The sequence below is a fragment of the Dendronephthya gigantea genome, unplaced genomic scaffold (assembly GCF_004324835.1).
Source record: "Dendronephthya gigantea isolate DGI-Jeju-01 unplaced genomic scaffold, DenGig_1.0 000130F, whole genome shotgun sequence".
NCBI lineage: Eukaryota > Metazoa > Cnidaria > Anthozoa > Malacalcyonacea > Nephtheidae > Dendronephthya > Dendronephthya gigantea.
Genome location: NW_021163140.1, coordinates 216,217 through 234,768, shown reverse-complemented (window position 1 = coordinate 234,768; position 18,552 = coordinate 216,217). Strand labels below are relative to the sequence as shown.

Here is an 18,552-nt window from a genome sequence, read left to right as displayed (position 1 = left end):
GACATTATTCACTGTAAAAATTTGCCGCTAATTCGTCTCTACAGTAGTGCCAAATATACATATACAGGGTGTATCAAAAAAACTGCAAATGCCATAATTTGTATAAACTTTAACTGCTGTACGCTCCTGTGTTATAAGAATTACATTCAAGTCCCATATGTGTATAAAAATACAAAATATTAAGCCCAGTGTGAATTTTATGTGGCTTAACTCTCGGGTCTGACTACATCACAGGCGTTCTTTGAGAGCGCCCGCAGTAACTTTGTAACGCGGCCTGATATTTGAATACCAGAGGGTACTTGATATAAAACTGTATAATGAACTAAGGTTGCATGATTAGGGTGTAGGGTCATTTGGGTTATTTAAAGCTCTGGGGCCGGTTGTTCAAAAGCAGGTTAACGCTAACCCAGGGTTAAAAGTACTTAAACCAAAGTTAAATTTCAAACCTCGGTTGATTTGCATTGCACAAAGCCCGGTTAGCGTTAACCCTGTGTTAAAATTAATAAAAAAATTAACCGTGCTAGCTAGGTGGTTTAACTTTCTAATCCTCGGTTAACTTCGATTCAAAATGGATGAATAAGGTGCGGAAACACGTAAGCACGTACAATCCTTTACGAATTAAAAACTTTTGAAAGGTTTTACGAACAGTTTTGGACAGCAAAGAATTATTTAAATTTGACTTCGTTCTGTTTTAGCTGATGTATTGATTTATTTATATTATCTTCGCTTCAATGCTTCAACGCAATGCTGCCAATACATGATTAATACATACAACCGTGTGAAGTAAAACATCGTAATCGAAATATTTGTTTCGGATGCCATTTTATCTGGTATCTTAGCTGATCATTGTATTCAAACTTCAACTGAATCTCGATTCCGGCTCTTGATTGGCAGTGATAAGACTACGTTTGTCTCTGAATTAATAATCTAAATAATCAAACATTGCCTGAAATTCTAAAATCGATGGTCTATAATTTGCTTTATTTTATTTTACATCGTTTAACATACAAAATTTCCCGCAATATGTTAAAAAGGAGTTATTAATTACTATGAATGAATTACTACGCAATTACTATGAATGTTTGCTGACCGGAAAGGTTGCTAATAGCAGTTTATCCGCATTACAAAGTTACTGCGGGCGCTCTCAAAGAACGCCCGTGATGTAGTCAGACCCGTATCTCCTCGTTGTTCTCTAAAGAAAGCAATGTAACATGAACAGTTTTGCTTCAAAAGAAATTTCCTTATAGAATTTTCCTTACTGTCATTTTGGTGACATTTTTGGCGCTAGGAAATAGCGGCGCGAAAATGCTGATATAAATGATGAAATAAGTAATACTGTAACTCATCTACGAACTTCAGTTGGAAATGTTTTAACTACGTTCAGTTTGTTGCAAAAAATAAGATGCAATTAATAAATTTAGTATATTTTGAAGAATGACGATTGACTTAAAAAGCTTTATTTTCTAGATTTTCTATATTTGTTTAATATATCTTTCTTTTCAAATGTTCTTTTATTGTTTTTCTTTATATTTGTTCGTCGCCTAGTGTGATCTGAAAAGCAAACGGGATCTTCGCATCTGCCCAAACTTGAAACTGAAGTGCACACGTAGAAGGATGGGGGAAAGAAAAGTAGAGAAGACCCGCAAATTTGATTTATGCGTAATTTATCGGTGTGCCCCGGTTGTTATTACAATGTGTGACCATCCTTGACGCCATTTCTACCCAATGGGGTCCATTTTTATCGAATTGGCAATAAACAGGGGTTGTTCAAAAAGGTAGCCACTCATGAAGACATCATGCAAATAACAGATATGCAAATTTGTTACGGCAATCTGCATATTCCAATAATTCCATGTCCGCAATTTATGGCCATGTCACATCAAGTATAGTTAAAGAAAAATTGTTCATAATGTAGCGAATGAGTGTGAAAAATCAAGGACTTTAAGGACTAAGATGATTGCAACAATTCGGTATAAATGCATTCATCCAGTTTGAGCTTACGAATGACCTTATCTGAAATGATACCAGGTGATACAGATATTTGTAACTAAAATTCACCTATATTGTTATTTTACTACTTCTACATCACTGTACTATTTGATCACAACAACAACAAGTGAATGTACCACACTCGAGAAGTGCAAGAGTATCTTAAAATCAGTTTGGACAAATTTTCATCTCCGTTTTTTTCATAGAGCGCTGATTTTTCCAACGGTACCAGTTTATTCCAGAGCCATTAACCTTACCTTCACCCAGGTACAGGCCATTGAGGTTGGACTCATAACAGCCTTTGTACCACCAAGCTCCATTGGACACGGTAGCACAATTACTACTCGAAGCATCATTGTCATTATTCTTTGTAGTGAACTGCATTTGATCGTGAAGAGCAAGAGAATCGCCTGCGTCGCCTTTCAAGAAAACGTACAAAAAGTAATATAGTATAAACTTTATAGCTCGAAATTTTTAGTTTACTCATTTTACTACTAATAGACTCTTCTAGAGTAAGAGGCCTTTTCTGAGAGCCCGTTCTGGCTATATCATTTAAATTACCTTACAAATTTTTGCATCTCACCAATGTATGCATGCTGATTGCTGAGTAACGATTCGAAGCAAAAACAGTAATCATATGATTCCAGGCCTTGATCATGAATTAAAACGTAAGACTTTAGCCGAGGAAACCAAGTTTAAAATTGCTTTGGCTTACACCCTATGTACACTATATAAATTATTCGCTTGCTCAAGAGCAGATAAAAAATTATCAATTTACGCAGTTCATGTAATAGCTGCATGCATATATATAAGATAAAAGTGGCCAATAGGAATTCTCGAGTTTACCTGAATAACTTCCAATATTCAATCTGTATTTGTCCGATTCATCAGCCACACTAAACGTTCCATATTTAGCGTAACGTTTAGCACCTTTGAAGGTCACCAAATCAACTCTTAGAGCATTTTGGCCAGATTTCGTCAAACGATGTATTTTATCAAGGCCCAACTAGAACTCGCCGCTCAAATCACCAAAGCCTGCTTTATAGTCTGACCATCCAAGGAAGAAATCTTGACTTCCATCGTGTCTTCTTTGAAACACAGTCCAGCCCACCTCGTCTGTGCTCATATCACATCTGACTTGAAACGACCCCAGGCCATCAGGATCGATTGTATAAACACCATCTTTCCTCACTCCTTTGTTATACAGGTGTGCACAGCTGGTGGCTTTAAGTGGAAAACATTAAGGTTTAGCGATGTCATGGACAAAAAATTCGGACAAAATTAACATTTTAGCTACTTCGAAAATTTGCATGTCTAAATTTGGCATTGTGGGTTTATTTAGTAAACAGTAAAATGCTACTATTAGTAGGTAGGTCATAATTTCTCTCGATTGCAGGATCGATTGTGTAAACACCATATTTTCTCATCCCCTTGTGACACAGATGCGCACAGCTTGTGGCTTTGAAAGTGGAGAAGATGCATGTTAAATTTGGGATCGTGAGTTTATATATAGTAAACTGTACAAATTGATACAAAGTACTGGAACTTTAAAATATTACTGCTAGTAAGCAGAAAAGTTAATCCAAATATTTTGAAGTAGGCTTTTTAAATTTTTTATGGAGATCCTGCTGCTTAAATATTAATTTTAGATTACCACAGCAAACATAAATATGGCCCGTCGGTATAAAAGAGAGATATAATATTACTTTTCTTTGGCAAAATAGTGTGGAAGAAAGTTCATATTTTGGGCATACCTGAGTTTAAAATGTCATTTCTTCTCTTTTCCTAATAAAAAAATACTTTGCATAAATATACTGAAAGAATAAGCATAATTTGAACTCATTGACTTCAAGGCTTCGCTACAACGTTATCGCCTGAGTTGTATTTTTCCCGCCTTTCCCAAAGGTTTCGTTTAATTCAAGATTTACTCACTATTTTCTCTACACCTTTTTTTTGCGAATTGTCGCACATTGCCCAAGTCTGTATATTACAGGGGTATTGATTTGGTATATATAGCGCATTACTAGTACTGCTAAAGCCGGACGCTATAGTCGGTCTAATCGTCGAACCCTGATCAAAAGTTTCAATTTGCATAGACATACCGCTTTATCATCGAGCATTAAGATCCATTCGCCTTCTCCCGTCATTGCGGTGTGATCTTTCTTTCCAATGATGTTGGTCAGTTGACAGTTCACAACATTGATCTTGTCTCTGTAGTTGAATCCAAGACAACCCGGTTCTTTCTGACAGAGCTCGTATCATTCTATCGGGACAATTCCATGTTTAATGGTATGATTCGATATGATTTCATCAGCAGATAAACCCAGACCACCTATAAAAAGTTATTAAACACGAATATTTGAAGAATTAAATTTTTCTCAACACTACGAAAATGACTTCGTTAGAACAAAAAAAGGGTGACGACTTACCTGTTGAAATGATAGTATAAATCTCGGGAGGACAGCTGTGTGAAATGATATATGCAATTTGAACAATCAGTGGAAGTAAAGTTATTATCTTAAACATCACTGCCTGAGGTCGTCAACTGTGCTTACTTCGACATGCAGTGGCTGCAATGACGCTTAGTCAACAGAGCAGGTGATAGAACACGTTTAAGTCACATGACGCGCGTCATATGCATGAGCACAGCAAACTGAACTTTTAACCTACTTCAGTCCAACATATAGAGTTTAAAACACAGTAAAGCTTTACTTATACTAATAAAACATTATAAAAATAGTACAGAGCACAAACATATAAACTCGAAAACTTCGAAACCATTATTAATTAATCGCGATTGCGAAGATTTTAGCTTTACTGTCTATTTTATTTATGTAATTCAATATATTTCGTAGTTATAAAGTTAAAAACGTATTAGGCTGTGCATGTTATGTTCCAAACACCGAGTTCAAGTTCAACTTTAATTACTTGAAATACACCGCATTGTTGCCGAGCAATAAATTTGCTTCATGACCAAGACCATGTGTACAATGCTTTAAAATAGATAGATTCATTGTGCTAATAAAAATTTTGACAAATAGTCAAATATAAACTTTATATCTCTTCAATTCTATACTATTCTGAATCATCTTTAGCCGACAAATATTTTAAAAGATATGACGTTAGCGTATTTTCAAATTTAATTAATTAACTGCGCAATTACGCAAATGAATAATTAATATAGGCGTACGAATAAATTAATGTTTTAAATGAACAGGCTGTGCTTTTTACCCGCTCTCAGTGAGACTTAACCTTAGTTTTGTTGTATGAATACACTAAATATGTACACAAACACTAAGGATCCTGTAGTGGCCAAATTAACATATTTAATTCAAAATATAAAACGAACTTCGGGCGGACGGTACGGTTTTCAACCTGCCTTACTAGATGAATGTAAATTGACTATTCGTATAAAGATTATCATAGTAGGCTATATTGGCTTGAATAGCAAAAGCTTAAGCGATGTGTTGCCTGGTTACTAAATTTCAAACGCATTCTTGAGAACCTCTGTGCGAGTCGTTCAGTACTAGCTCCTGGTAATTTGAATCAGACTCATCGAACACATGCTGGAACACTTACACTGAATGAGTTGAAGGAATCCAAAGAAGTAAACTTACGTTACGCTCAGCGTCAGTTTTTCTTGGACGAAATTTGTCGTTTAGAACCATGTGATGAAAATGAAAGAAAACCAAGTGTTGGCAAAAGACAACGTGTACGGCGAAGAAAACAAGTCCTTTGTACAAGTTAGATTCACATTTAAAGGGAGGTTTGTTGACAGTTGGCGGACGCCTAAGTCATGCAACGGATTGTGAAGAAGTGAAACATTCCATTATTGTGCCACGTAAGTCGCACTTTAGCGAAGTTATTAATTCGTCAAGAACTTGAGACACTGGGGCATTTAGGAAAAAATCATGTACTTTCTAGTTTTCGTCAGAAACATTGGATCATAAGGGGCAATATATGCAGCTGTCAGCCTGTCAGAGAGACTTTGAACAAGTGCGTCAAGTGTAAACAATACCGTGCGAAGGTTGAAAATCAGAAGTTGGCAAAGTTACCTGTGGAACGTTTAATACCGGATGAACCTCCGTTAACTCGAGTTGGAGTTGATATTTTTGGCCCAATTGAAGTTAAACGAGGAAGAAGTATTGTCAAGTTTTATGGTGTAGTTTTTACCTGCTTAGTCACTCGTGCGCTACATACTGAAGTTGCTTCAACTCTAGACATAGATTCATTTATTAATACTTTACGCAGATTCGTCGCTTAGATGACAATTCATGAATATAATTATATAGTTTGGTATATAACACACACACATTCTTGCTGATAGTTAATATAAATATAAACTTCGGGAGGACAGTACGGTTTTCAACCTGCGTCACTATATGTATATGCAAGAACTAGACTATTCGATTAAAAGACTATTATAGTATGAACGTGAGTCGTTTGTTGATTAATACTTATTCGTTGGTTGTGTATGGAAACTGAACCTACAAAGCTCTCCAAGTTGGGAAACGACTAAAATTTAGACTGAATTGTCCAACCTTGTAAATTAACAACAAATATATAATGCGATTCCATGAATTCCTATTTACTTCAATTTACGGTAGTTACATGGGAACGTTTACGTCAAGATAATTAAATTTTAACAAATATTAAAGCATATTCCATCCAGACTAAGATGACTATAATTAATTAAACATTGCACTTTGCTTATGTTTTTTGAAAGAAAATCCCCAAACCTATCCCGAATATCACACACGTGCTTTTTGCCTTCCTTAGTGAATGTTTGTTTCTTAACTGTTGTACAGAAATTATGTTAAAAATTGTGTGAACGAATCTTCATCTCCGTCTTTTTCATTGAATAATGGTTCAACGTTTTCCATTTTATTCCGGAGAAATCATTCTCACCTTCACCCAGGTACAGGCCATTGAGGCTGGAACGATGACATTTGTTGTACCACCAAGCTCCTTTACTTTTCACAGCACAGTTATCACTCTTAAATATATCATTGTCACTATCCCTGGTAGTGAACTGCATATGATTGTGGTCAGCCAGAGAATCACCTGCATCACCTTTTAAAAAAGTAATATGCTCAATTCACTATTTTGTCTTCTAGTAATGTTTTCCGGAAAGGAACTAAGTGTGAACCTCTGAAAATTGCGTTCAAATATGTCACAATATCAGGATATAAATAGCCCGAAAATATTTGAGATTTGAAGAAAAAGTAATGAATTTGCTCAAAACATTTTTTTTAATTAAATCATTTGGCATACCTGAAAAATTGCCAATACTTAATCTGTATTTGTCTGGTTCATCAGCCACACTAAACGTCCCATATTTAGCGTGAATTTCAGTGCCATTAAAATCCATCAAATCAACTCTTAAAACATTTTGGCCAGATTTGGTCAAATAACGTATTTTATCAAGCCCCAGCCAGAACTCGCCGTTAATATCACCAAAGCCTGCTTTATAGTCTGACCATCCAAGGTAGAAATCTTGACTTCCATCTTGTCGTCTTTGAAATACGGTCCAGCCTCTCCTGTCTGTGCTCATATCACATCTGACTTGAAACGACCCCAGGCCATCAGGATCGATTGTATAAACACCATCTTTCCTCACTCCTTTGTTATACAGGTGTGCACAGCTGGTGGCTTTAAGTGGAAAACATTAAGGTTTAGCGATGTCATGGACAAAAAATTCGGACAAAATTAACATTTTAGCTACTTCGAAAATTTGCATGTCTAAATTTGGCATTGTGGGTTTATTTAGTAAACAGTAAAATGCTACTATTAGTAGGTAGGTCATAATTTCTCTCGATTGCAGGATCGATTGTGTAAACACCATATTTTCTCATCCCCTTGTGACACAGATGCGCACAGCTTGTGGCTTTGAAAGTGGAGAAGATGCATGTTAAATTTGGGATCGTGAGTTTATATATAGTAAACTGTACAATACAAAGTACTGGAACTTTAAAATATTACTGCTAGTAAGCAGAAAAGTTAATCCAAATATTTTGAAGTAGGCTTTTTAAATTTTTTATGGAGATCCTGCTGCTTAAATATTAATTTTTGATTACCACAGCAAACATAAATATGGCCCGTCGGTATAAAAGAGAGATATAATATTACTTTTCTTTGGCAAAATAGTGTGGAAGAAAGTTCATATTTTGGGCATACCTGAGTTTAAAATGTCATTTCTTCTCTTTTCCTAATAAGAAAATACTTTGCATAAATATACTGAAAGAATAAGCATAATTTGAACTCATTGACTTCAAGGCTTAGCTACAACGTTATCGCCTGAGTTGTATTTTTCCCGCCTTTCCCAAAGATTTACTCACTATTTTCTCTACACCTTTTGTTTGCGAATTTTCGCACATTGCCCAAGTCTGTATATTACAGAGGTATTTGTCACGATATTATGAGGTGACGTCACGACGCAATCTTGATGGACAGGCGCAGCAGACGGCGTGTGCGAGACAATTACAAAGGCAGACACAATAGAGTATATAGATTGTAAGCATGTAACTACATTTTCACGATTTCTCGTTGAGTTTATAAAGTATCGTAATAAACAAACACGTTACATGGTGTCAGGAGTGGGATCTTTGAAATAAAACAATGGTCGAGCCTCAAGGAGAAGCCCAAGCGCCACAAATGGCTCAGGCGCCACAAATATATGTAGCGCCATCGAACTTGCCACCGCCGAAATCGCTCATATTCGACGATAATTTGGCAACTACATGGAAGTCGTGGAAGAAATCATGGACACGGTACGAGATTGCAACTGGTGTACACAAACAAGAGGGTATTGTAAGAGTATCAACCTTATTAAGCGTAATCGGCGAGGACGGTGTCAAAGCGTACGACACATTTGCATGGGGAGAAGATGAGAATCAAAATGATGTCGATGTTGTCCTTCAAAATTTGATGAGTATTGTTCACCGAGAACTCAAATAATCTATGAACGATACCGTTTTAACAATCGAAACCAAGCACCAGGAGAGAACATTGCAACCTACCTAACAGAACTGAGAACAATCGCTAGAAATTGTGCTCATGACACGATTACACCAGACGAAATTTTACGGGATCGGCTTGTTTTAGGCATTCGCGATGATCATGTCCGAGAACGTTTACTAAGGCTAAACGATCTCACCTTACAGAAAGCAGTGGACACTATCAAAGCCGCGGAACAAACACAACAACAAGTCAAGCTAATGAGCACAGGAGAGGATTGTGTAAACATGCTTAGGGGAACACAAGGAAAAGATACTGGTTTAGAAAGTAAACAATCCCGGAAGACAAAACCGCCTAGATATCCAATGCGAAACCGCCAACAGGAAGGATTGCTTAAGGAGTGTGGGAATTGTGGTATGACTCACGACGAACGGAATTGTCCAGCGTTCGGAAGAAAGTGTTTTAACTGTGATAAGATGAATCATTTTGCGCGGAAATGTCGAGGAAAAAATAGCAAAGGAACAGAAATCAACCAAACTACGGAAGTCGATCAAAAACCCGAAGAAGATCGTTACTGTATCAGCTCTGTTTCGGACGGTGACGAGTCTAAAGCACGCAAAGCTGTGATTAATTTGCAAATTTCGAAGCCAGAGGCGGGAAACTCGGTTCAATTTCAAATAGACACTGGTTCGCAATGTGATATTCTCCCGACAAGCCTATATATACAAGTCACTGGTGACAATCAATTGCAACGCCTAAAACCCTGCAAGAAGGAAATCGTTTCTTACACAGGTGAGCACCGTAAGATTACCGGAAGAGCTAAACTGCCTGTATGGTTCGGAGATCAGCAAAGAACCTTGAATTTTAATATTATCAACGGAGATTATCAACCAGTACTATCGTTAGATACAAGCATTGCTCTAGGTGTTGTCAATTTGAGTAAATGTGACATTCTGGCACTGACAATAAAGCATCCAAAGGACAAACCGCATGTTGCAGACGAGTATGCCGACGTTTTTGATGGCCTAGGCGAGATACCAGGAGCGCACACGATAACTATAGAAGACTCGGCGAAGCCAGTTATCCACGCCCCTCGACGAGTTCCAGTCGCATTAAGATCCCAAATCAAAGCCAAACTAGATGAACTAGTCGATCGAGAAGTCATTGTCCCTGTTACAGAACCCACTTGTTGGGTATCCAGCATGTTGGCAGTTGTCAAGCCGAATAAGATCCGCATATGCATCGACCCACGAGACCTTAATCGTGTTATACGACGCGAGCATTATCAACTACCTACAGTGGACGAAGTCACATCAAGATTGGCGGGTGCCAAGAAATTCACACTCTGCGATGCTAAGGACGGATTTCATCAAATCAAACTTGACACAGCCTCAAGTTATCTGACAACCTTCAACTCCCCTTTCGGACGGTACCGTTGGACTCGCATGCCCTTCGGAATCTCGAGTGCACCCGAAGTTTGGCAAAGGCGAATGCACGAGTTTGCTCAAGATCTCAATGGGGTTGAAGTCATAGCAGATGATTTCCTTATCGCGGGATTTGGAGAAACAGATGAGGAGGTTGATCGAAGCTTGGAAGCGAATGAGCGAGCGTTTAATTTTCCAGAAATGTCGTGAGTGGAACCTAAAGCTGAATCAATCGAAGATGAAGAGATCACAGACGGAAGTCCGTTTCATGGGACACCTCATTACCGCTGACGGCCTCAAAGCTGACCCAGCAAAAGTTGAAGCAATCTTAGACATGCCGGCCCCAACTGACGTAAAAGGCCTCAAAAGATTTCTCGGGATGATAAACTATTTGGCAAAATTTTTACCTTTATTGTCAGACATGACCGAACCGCTGAGAAGACTCGAAGATAAAGACGTAGAATGGTGTTGGCTCGAGCAACACCAGCAAGCGTATGACACTATCAAGAAATCACTAGTCAAAACGCCGGTCCTAAGATACTATGATGTCAACAAGGAAGTTACTATCGAATGTGATGCTAGTGACACTGGTCTAGGAGCCGTCTTAATGCAAGACGGACAACCTGTCGTTTTTGCTTCGAGGGCGCTTACAGATACAGAAACTCGATATGCCCAAATCGAAAAAGAGTTACTTGCAATCGTGTGGGCAACAAGTAAATTTGATCAGTATATCTTGGGTCGAGAAGCTGTTACCATAGAATCAGATCATGAACCCCTAAAAGCGGTTTTTACCAAACCTATACATAGCTCACCCAAACGGTTGCAGAGAATGCTGCTGGCCCTCCAAAATTACAATCTCAACGTTCAATACAAAAAAGGCAAACTCATGTGGATATCGGATACACTGAGTCGAGCGTATCGAAACACAACTGAATCTTGGAGTCATGACACAACGGAGGTACGAGCCCTGGAAGAGATCGACCATACAGAGAATCTGTCGATTTCGCCGGACAGACTCGAGCAGTTCAAACGGGAGACAACGTCAGATAAGACCATGCAGAGCATCATCGACGCTGTAAAGAATGGTTGGCCTTTATCCAAGAGACAGTGCAGCCAGGACTTGTCACCCTTCTACGACAAAAGAAGTGAACTTGTAGTAGATAATGGACTAGTTTTCGCTGGAGAACGTTTAGTAGTCCCCACATCAATGAGGAAAGCAATGTTGACGCAGATTCACCAATCTCATATTGGAATAGAAGGCTGTCTCCGAAGAGCCCGAGAAGTATTGTATTGGCCCTTAATGAACGCAGAGGTTAAGGATTTGGTTTCAAAATGCCCAACGTGCCAGGCGCATCAACCTGCACAATGTCGTGAAGAATTAAAACCATACCAACTACCATTTCGTCCCTGGGAAACGGTTAGTATGGACCTGTTTGAGCTTGGAAAACAGCACTTTGTCCTTCTCGTGGACCACTGGAGTGGATTCTTCGAGGTCCAAGAACTTACGAGAACTACCGCCGACAAAGTTATAGTAGCATGCAAAGTCCAGTTTGCACGACATGGAATCCCGGACACAGTGATAACCGATAACGGACCTCAGTTTTCCGCCGCAGAATTTTCAACATTCGCAAATGATTGGCAGTTCAAACATGTAACGTCGAGCCCTCGCTACCCGCAATCAAATGGCCGGGCAGAGAATGCGGTCAAGACCTGCAAAATGCTGTTGACAAAAGCCAAAGCTGCTGGTCAAGACCCATTGCTGGCGATTTTAGATTGGAGGAATACCCCCACAGAGGGTTTGGGAACATCTCCTGCCCAACGGTTGATGGGGCGGCGTACGCGAACACTGCTACCGACTCATAAAATCTTCTCAAACAGCCAATCAGTGAAAGCACAAGAGATAAACTAGTTGCTCGGAAATCGCGACAAATTCACCATTATAACAAGACACACCAACCTCTTCAACCATTGAAGAAAGGTCAAGCTATCCGAATGAAATTGCCAAACGCAACAAAATGGACGCTTGGAACTTGTACCAGGGTTTTAGACAACAGATCATACGAAGTAGATGTGAGCGGTAGGAAGTACCGCCGAAATCGCCGACAACTACGGGCATCGCAAGAAAGACCTCCAACACCACCTGTTGCTGGGAATGATCCTGAGTTTGAACCTGAGCAGAGCAGAAGGGAACCAGAGAACCGTTTGGTGGAGAATGAAGCTAACCCCGAACACACACCATCATTAGACAGTGCACCCTCGGCTGAGAACAGCGAAAAACCACCACGACGCTCAGAACGCGTAAGATGCAAACCTGGGTGGCACAAGGAATATGTAATGGAATGAACTGAAAGCATTGGACAATTCGAACTTGAAGTACCTTAGTAAGATTGTATACATATCTATTCCATAATTTATATTTTGTTTTGTTTTGTCGGAAAAGAAAAGGGAAAGATGTCACGATATTATGAGGTGACGTCACGACGCAATCTTGATGGACAGGCGCAGCAGACGGCGTGTGCGAGACAATTACAAAGGCAGACACAATAGAGTATATAGATTGTAAGCATGTAACTACATTTTCACGATTTCTCGTTGAGTTTATAAAGTATCGTAATAAACAAACACGTTACAGTATTGATTTGGTATATATAGCGCATTACTGCTAAAGCCGGACGCTATTGTCGGTCTAATCGTCGAACCCTGATCAAAAGTTTCAATTGCATAGACATACCGCTTTATCATCGAGCATTAAAATCCATTCGCCTTCTCCGTGCGGTGTGATCTTTCTTTCCAATGATGTTGGTCAGTTGACAGTTCACAACATTGATCTTCATGGCCAGAAATTGCGGACATCGAATATGCAGATTGCCGTAGCAAATTTGCATATCTGTTCAAATATTATTCGTTTGCAGAACTATAAATTATATTGCGCATTCTTAAATTTCGCAAAATTTAAGAAAATCATTGCATCTTTGCAATTTGCCTTGGTTGTTTCTTGTAATTCGTGTCATATTAAAGATCCTGAGGTAATATTTTGCTGGTAAAGGTTTATGTTGGCTCTGCATTTTTATTTTATTTCTACGCTATTACGGTTTTTGTTTTATATGGTATTCAACGTGATAAATAATCAAACTTTTTTTTGAAAATGCAGGACGAATACTGATAAAATATTTTGAAATACTATATAAAAATATTAAGATTAACTTGCTCTGCAACGAGTAATTAAGGCAAATTATAATTGACCTACCTAAAGGTGTATTTTTAGCGTTTAGTACTGTGCACATTACAGTTTACTATAAACTCACGAAGCTTTATTTTAACACCATATGCAAATTTAGGCGGAAGTAGAATGTTAATTATGTCCGAATTTTCTGGCCATGGTCTCTGTAGTTAAATCCAAGACAACCCGGTTCTTTCTGACAGTGCTCGTAACATTCTATCGGGACAATTCCATGTTTAATGGTATGATTCGATATGATTTCATCAGCAGATAAACCCAGACCACCTATATAAAAAGTTATTAAACACGAATATTTGAAGAATTCAATTTTTCTCAACACTACGAAAATGACTTCGCTAGAACAAGAGAAAAAGTCTGACGACTTACCTGTTGAAATGATAGTATAAATCCCGGGAGGACAGCTGTGTGAAATGATATATGCAATTTGAACAATCAGTGGAAGTAAAGTTATTATCTTAAACATCACTGCCTGAGGTCGTCAACTGTGCTTACTTCGACATGCAGTTGCTGAAATGACGCTTAGTCAACAGAGCAGGTGATAGAACACGTATAAGTCACATGACGTCGCGTCATATTAACACAGCAAACTGAACTTTTTAACTTACTTCAGTCGAGCATAGAGTGTAAAATACTATTTTTATTGCAGAGAGGTTATAGGAGCGTTTTAGGAACCGTAAGATTATACCACAGTAAAACTTTACTTACACAAATTAAATATTATACAAACAGTGCATACCACAAACATATAGACTCGAAAACTTCGAAATCATTAATAATTAACCACGATGGCGAAGATTTTAGCTTTACGGTTTATTTTATATATTTCGTAGTTAAAGTTGAAGACGTATTAGGCTATGCATGTTATGTTTAAATCGCCGAGTTCAAGTTCAACTTAAATCACTTGAATACGCCGCTTTGTTGCCGACCATGCATGTGTACAATGCTATAAGATAAAAATGATTCCGAATAGATTCATTGTGGTAATAAAAATTTTTAGAAAATAGTCAGTTTTAAACTCTATATTCATATTCAATTCTGAGTGATAAAAGAGCCTGGCTTGCGAGGTTGAGTGATCCTCATATCTAGCATGTTTTAAAATTTAATTAACTGCGCAATTACGCAAAATGTCAAGAATATAACAACGCTAACTTAAACAAAACCTAATTAATATAAGCGTAAGAATAAATCATTGTTTTAAATGAACAGACTGTGTTCTTGACTAAATTTTAGTTTTGTTGTCTGAATACACTAAGTATGTACACAAACACTAAGGACCCAGTTGCCAAACAAAACAAATCTAGTGCTGTTTACGAATTCACAAGCATGTCCAAATTACATAAACATGTTTTTAGGTAAAACAGACAGAGAACAGTTTTAGAAAAAATGTAAGGAACACGCATGGCATGGAAAAAACAGTCATGTTTGCACACACATTCGCTTCTGTGATGATCTCACCAATAAATCGTACAAAGAATTTAGAGCGAGTAGAGAACTGAGTGCATGTTCATTTGAAACAAAAACTTATTGTTACACTTGAATAAATTAGGTGGTCACAGAGTAACTAAAAGAAACAGAGCAAGAACTAGTGTACCTACTTTTAGTGCGCATGCTCGGCAAGTGCCTAGATTATTGTAAAGATCAAATCAATCGAAAATATTTGAGCAATAAATCCAATGCGCATTTGATCACTTCTAGCTCACGCGCACTAAAAAACAGGGTACAGAAAAATTATGTGTTTAATTACCATACGCCACCAATAGTTCCATATGAGTGTTTACTCTGTTATTAGGTTGATATCGTTGTTATTCGTTGCATTTGCGTCATTGCGTAGTTAATCAAATCATTGTTTTGTAGATGAAGATGATTCGGATTTGGTTCTAAATATAGAGTTAATAGACCTTTCAGCACGCGGCCCGTGGGTTTCGCGTGGAAAGACTTGATTGGCTAATCTGCATTGCGGGAAAAAGTTCGGACAAGCAAAACATTGAAAACAATATATTTTACAAGCCCAACAATGGATATCGCGACTATATAACAATTAGACAACGAGTCCGAGTTGTCTATGAGCGAATAGTCAACGAAGGCGAAGCCTGAGTTGACTATCCGCTCATAGGCAACGAAGGCGAGTTGTCTAATTGTTTTAGTATACACCCTGTACCTAGATATATTAATTTCGAGGAAATAATCGATACACCGCAAAATTACACCGAAAAATAATTTAATTAATTCAATTTTATACGGTCGCGCGAGCGAATTTTTCCCAAACGTGCACTATCACGAATAGACGATGGTTGAGTAGCCAATCAGAATGTAGGATTTGTAATAGACAATAGTCGGGTGTATACTAAAACAGTATAGATGAATCCCTGCACAATAAGAATGTGTATAATCTGAAAAACTTTCTCCTGGACAGAGGAATAACGGCAGCGAACAACCAAAAGGCAGATTTGGTTGTGTTTGCGCAAGCAGCCCTAAAATTGAAGCTTTCAGCCATGATTTCCACAAAGATAAGCTTGACCTGAGCGATCGATTGCAAATTAAAGACAAAATACTGCCTGATCCTTGTAGTTTAAAAGCGTCAGAAATGTCTGGACGCCTTGAAAATATTCCACCTTTTAGCATGTAAGATATATTCAACTTTATCAATGCTTGTTAAGGCCGAAACTACAGTGTGCATAAAACAATAATGTATATATATACTTATGGGTCTGAGTTGGAGTTTAGTTGATGCAAATAGGAAACGCATGTACGCGTGAAATTGTAGTGATTTTGAATGATTTGCCTGCTAGCTAGGGCTAAAAACCAAATCTGTGCACAAAATAATTAGCCGTAATACCTCAAGATGGTTGCGTTGGAATAAAAAATCAGAATAATAGAAACTGTGAGACATATTCGTTTATTCGCCCAAATATATAAACTGTAATGTTTCAAACTTTAAATCTACCCCTTTAATTAATCAAAGTAAACTGAAAAAACCAGATGCCAAATTACACCATTCCAGTTTTATTTTCCATCACGTCAGCTGAAAAGAAAAATAGTTAAAATATTGTGGAAACAAACTAATAAAACAAACCTCGAAAGTTTTTGTTTCAAGTGCTTTAAGAATTAGTGGAAGGATTTGGATTCAGAAATGAAAATACGGAACACGGAATACGTATAGCTATAAATGAATCTCTCCTTGTGTCAGAAATGGTAACGAATATGCCGGACATAAAATACATACCAACAGCATTGATAAAAGGGTTCAGGACATTCATAGCCACACGGAACATCGGGCGGAGGACAAAGCTCACCCCCAGGGATACAATAACCGCCCACTGCAATGTTACAAGCTAAATGAAAATCAGTATCCTTTGTTATACTTTTCTTGATAATTTTTCTCTTTCTTCTTAAAGACACACTTGTGTATACAACCCAACCAATTGACGTCCTTCCATATTACCCTAACTTGATTTATTACCCTCCCTTACAGTTAAAAATATAATATTACCTTTTTGTTGTACAGGTTCATGGCCTTCAACATCTGAAAATGCCACGAAAAGTACGAACAACAGACAAATATTCAGACGGAAATCCATTTGTGTAGAGAATGTATCTAGAAATTAACAAGACAGAGATGAATAATGTCAATCAATGAGAACGAATTAAAAACACGAGCTATTTATCTATTTATCGCAGCGAGTGATTACTGCAATTCTGCAAGCCCCTGGAAAAACTTGGGAAAGTTATTTTAACTGGTGCATGTTCACTCGCTTGATTGATTGAAAAGATGAGGTAGTTACATTGAATAGTTGAAATAAAAAGCAATTGATCAGATGGGAATTTTGCATAAATTTTTCCGTATAATCAATCATACATGTGCAAATCAATATTTTGCACTGATATTACAAATTGCGTGATTCTCTCAGCAGGAAAATTTAATTTTTAAAACAACTATACCAGATACCCAAGTAAAGAATATATAAATATCCAAATAAATATACATAAATATTCAAATATAAATATCCTAACTATTCAAACACAAGATGAAGCTTACCTTAGATATTTGCAGTCTAACAACAGTAAAGATCTCAAAACTTCACAGAGAAACTTCAGTTCGTCAATGACTTCGGGTCCCGTTGACTCAAGTATATATGCTATCCGTTGGTCCGAAAATGTCATATTTATTTCTATATAAATATTCACTTCACTATGTATATGTCGGATAAGAGTATGTCGGCTGTAAATTAACAATATCGATTAGTAACGTTTTTTCCGAAGGCCGCAATACTAACGAATTTGCTTGAGTAATTCGATTAAATCTGCAACCTGACTATAATGAAAACATGCTTATAGGTCTAAAAGTATAATGCTTGTTGGCATGTTATAGAACATTATTCCTTAGAGTAAGCAGAAAAAAAAACATTTTAGGTGATAATCAAGGTGCATGCGTGGTGTTATTATAGACGCATTGAACTGACGTCATATTTCTATATTAGTGACATCTGCATAGACGCTCCTTGCTAAGCTTATACTAAAAAATATGTGGCTAGCAGCATAGTATATAGATGTTCGTAATTTGCAAAATACATTTTACGTTAATTTATTCCTGAAGACCTACCGAGACGTTCAGATGTAGTTCAATTAAATGTAATATAAGCTCCTAGCTCTGACCCTGTTACTGCTGCATTTCGTTTAATGGAAATAATTTGATTGATGAACATAACAAGAAACCTCAGACACGCTCAAACAGAAGGGTCTGATATATAAATTAAGGTCAAGTCTATATGTCTTATGTATAAATCACAAAATTATTTTCGTTTTTACTTTATCGCTATATAGTTAGATTAAAGTGCAACTGAGCGCTGACTTCATCTTCAAACTTTTACTTGATTATGTCAGTTAATGTTTCACAGTACCTACAGATGCACAAGTCTTTGTAGGTGCACGACCATTTACGTT

The 18,552-nt window shown here is 37.5% G+C and overlaps 2 protein-coding genes and 1 long non-coding RNA gene across 3 annotated transcripts; 1 reads left to right on the top strand and 2 right to left on the bottom strand.

Annotated features, from left to right (window-relative positions):
- Positions 1-1,948: 1,948 nt before the first annotated feature.
- On the bottom strand, positions 1,949-7,543 carry LOC114536102 (angiopoietin-2-like). The gene is made up of 9 exons (XM_028557454.1): positions 7,264-7,543; positions 6,898-7,062; positions 6,729-6,786; positions 4,092-4,200; positions 3,744-3,774; positions 3,007-3,213; positions 2,836-2,919; positions 2,247-2,408; positions 1,949-2,013 (listed from the first exon to the last, which is right to left on the bottom strand). Exons 1-9 carry the CDS (start codon positions 7,541-7,543, stop codon positions 1,949-1,951), a joined length of 1,161 nt encoding a protein of 386 aa, XP_028413255.1.
- Positions 7,544-8,607: 1,064 nt separating this feature from the next.
- Positions 8,608-10,580, top strand: LOC114536101 (uncharacterized protein K02A2.6-like). Its single transcript, XM_028557453.1, has 2 exons — positions 8,608-8,920; positions 8,983-10,580. Exons 1-2 carry the CDS (start codon positions 8,608-8,610, stop codon positions 10,578-10,580), a joined length of 1,911 nt encoding a protein of 636 aa, XP_028413254.1.
- Positions 10,581-16,499: 5,919 nt separating this feature from the next.
- Positions 16,500-17,720, bottom strand: LOC114536070. The gene is made up of 4 exons (XR_003688389.1): positions 17,648-17,720; positions 17,102-17,206; positions 16,835-16,943; positions 16,500-16,633 (listed from the first exon to the last, which is right to left on the bottom strand). It is a non-coding gene; the product is annotated as an uncharacterized LOC114536070 (long non-coding RNA).
- Positions 17,721-18,552: the final 832 nt, after the last annotated feature.

What these genes read in the sequence shown, in the direction of transcription:
- LOC114536102 (XM_028557454.1), bottom strand. Translation starts at nt 7,543, where the DNA reads ATGAGCACAGACAGGAGAGGCTGGACCGTATTTCAAAGACGACAAGAT. An exon ending in AAGTATTGGCAATTTTTCAG is followed by an intron (nt 7,063 to 7,263) that starts GTATGCCAAATG and finishes CTTTTTTAAAAG; the next exon opens with GTGATGCAGGTGATTCTCTG. An exon ending in AAATGACATTTTAAACTCAG is followed by an intron (nt 3,214 to 3,743) that starts GTATGCCCAAAA and finishes TTCCACTTAAAG; the next exon opens with CCACCAGCTGTGCACACCTG.
- LOC114536101 (XM_028557453.1), top strand. Translation starts at nt 8,608, where the DNA reads ATGGTCGAGCCTCAAGGAGAAGCCCAAGCGCCACAAATGGCTCAGGCG. An exon ending in TGTCCTTCAAAATTTGATGA is followed by an intron (nt 8,921 to 8,982) that starts GTATTGTTCACC and finishes ATCGAAACCAAG; the next exon opens with CACCAGGAGAGAACATTGCA.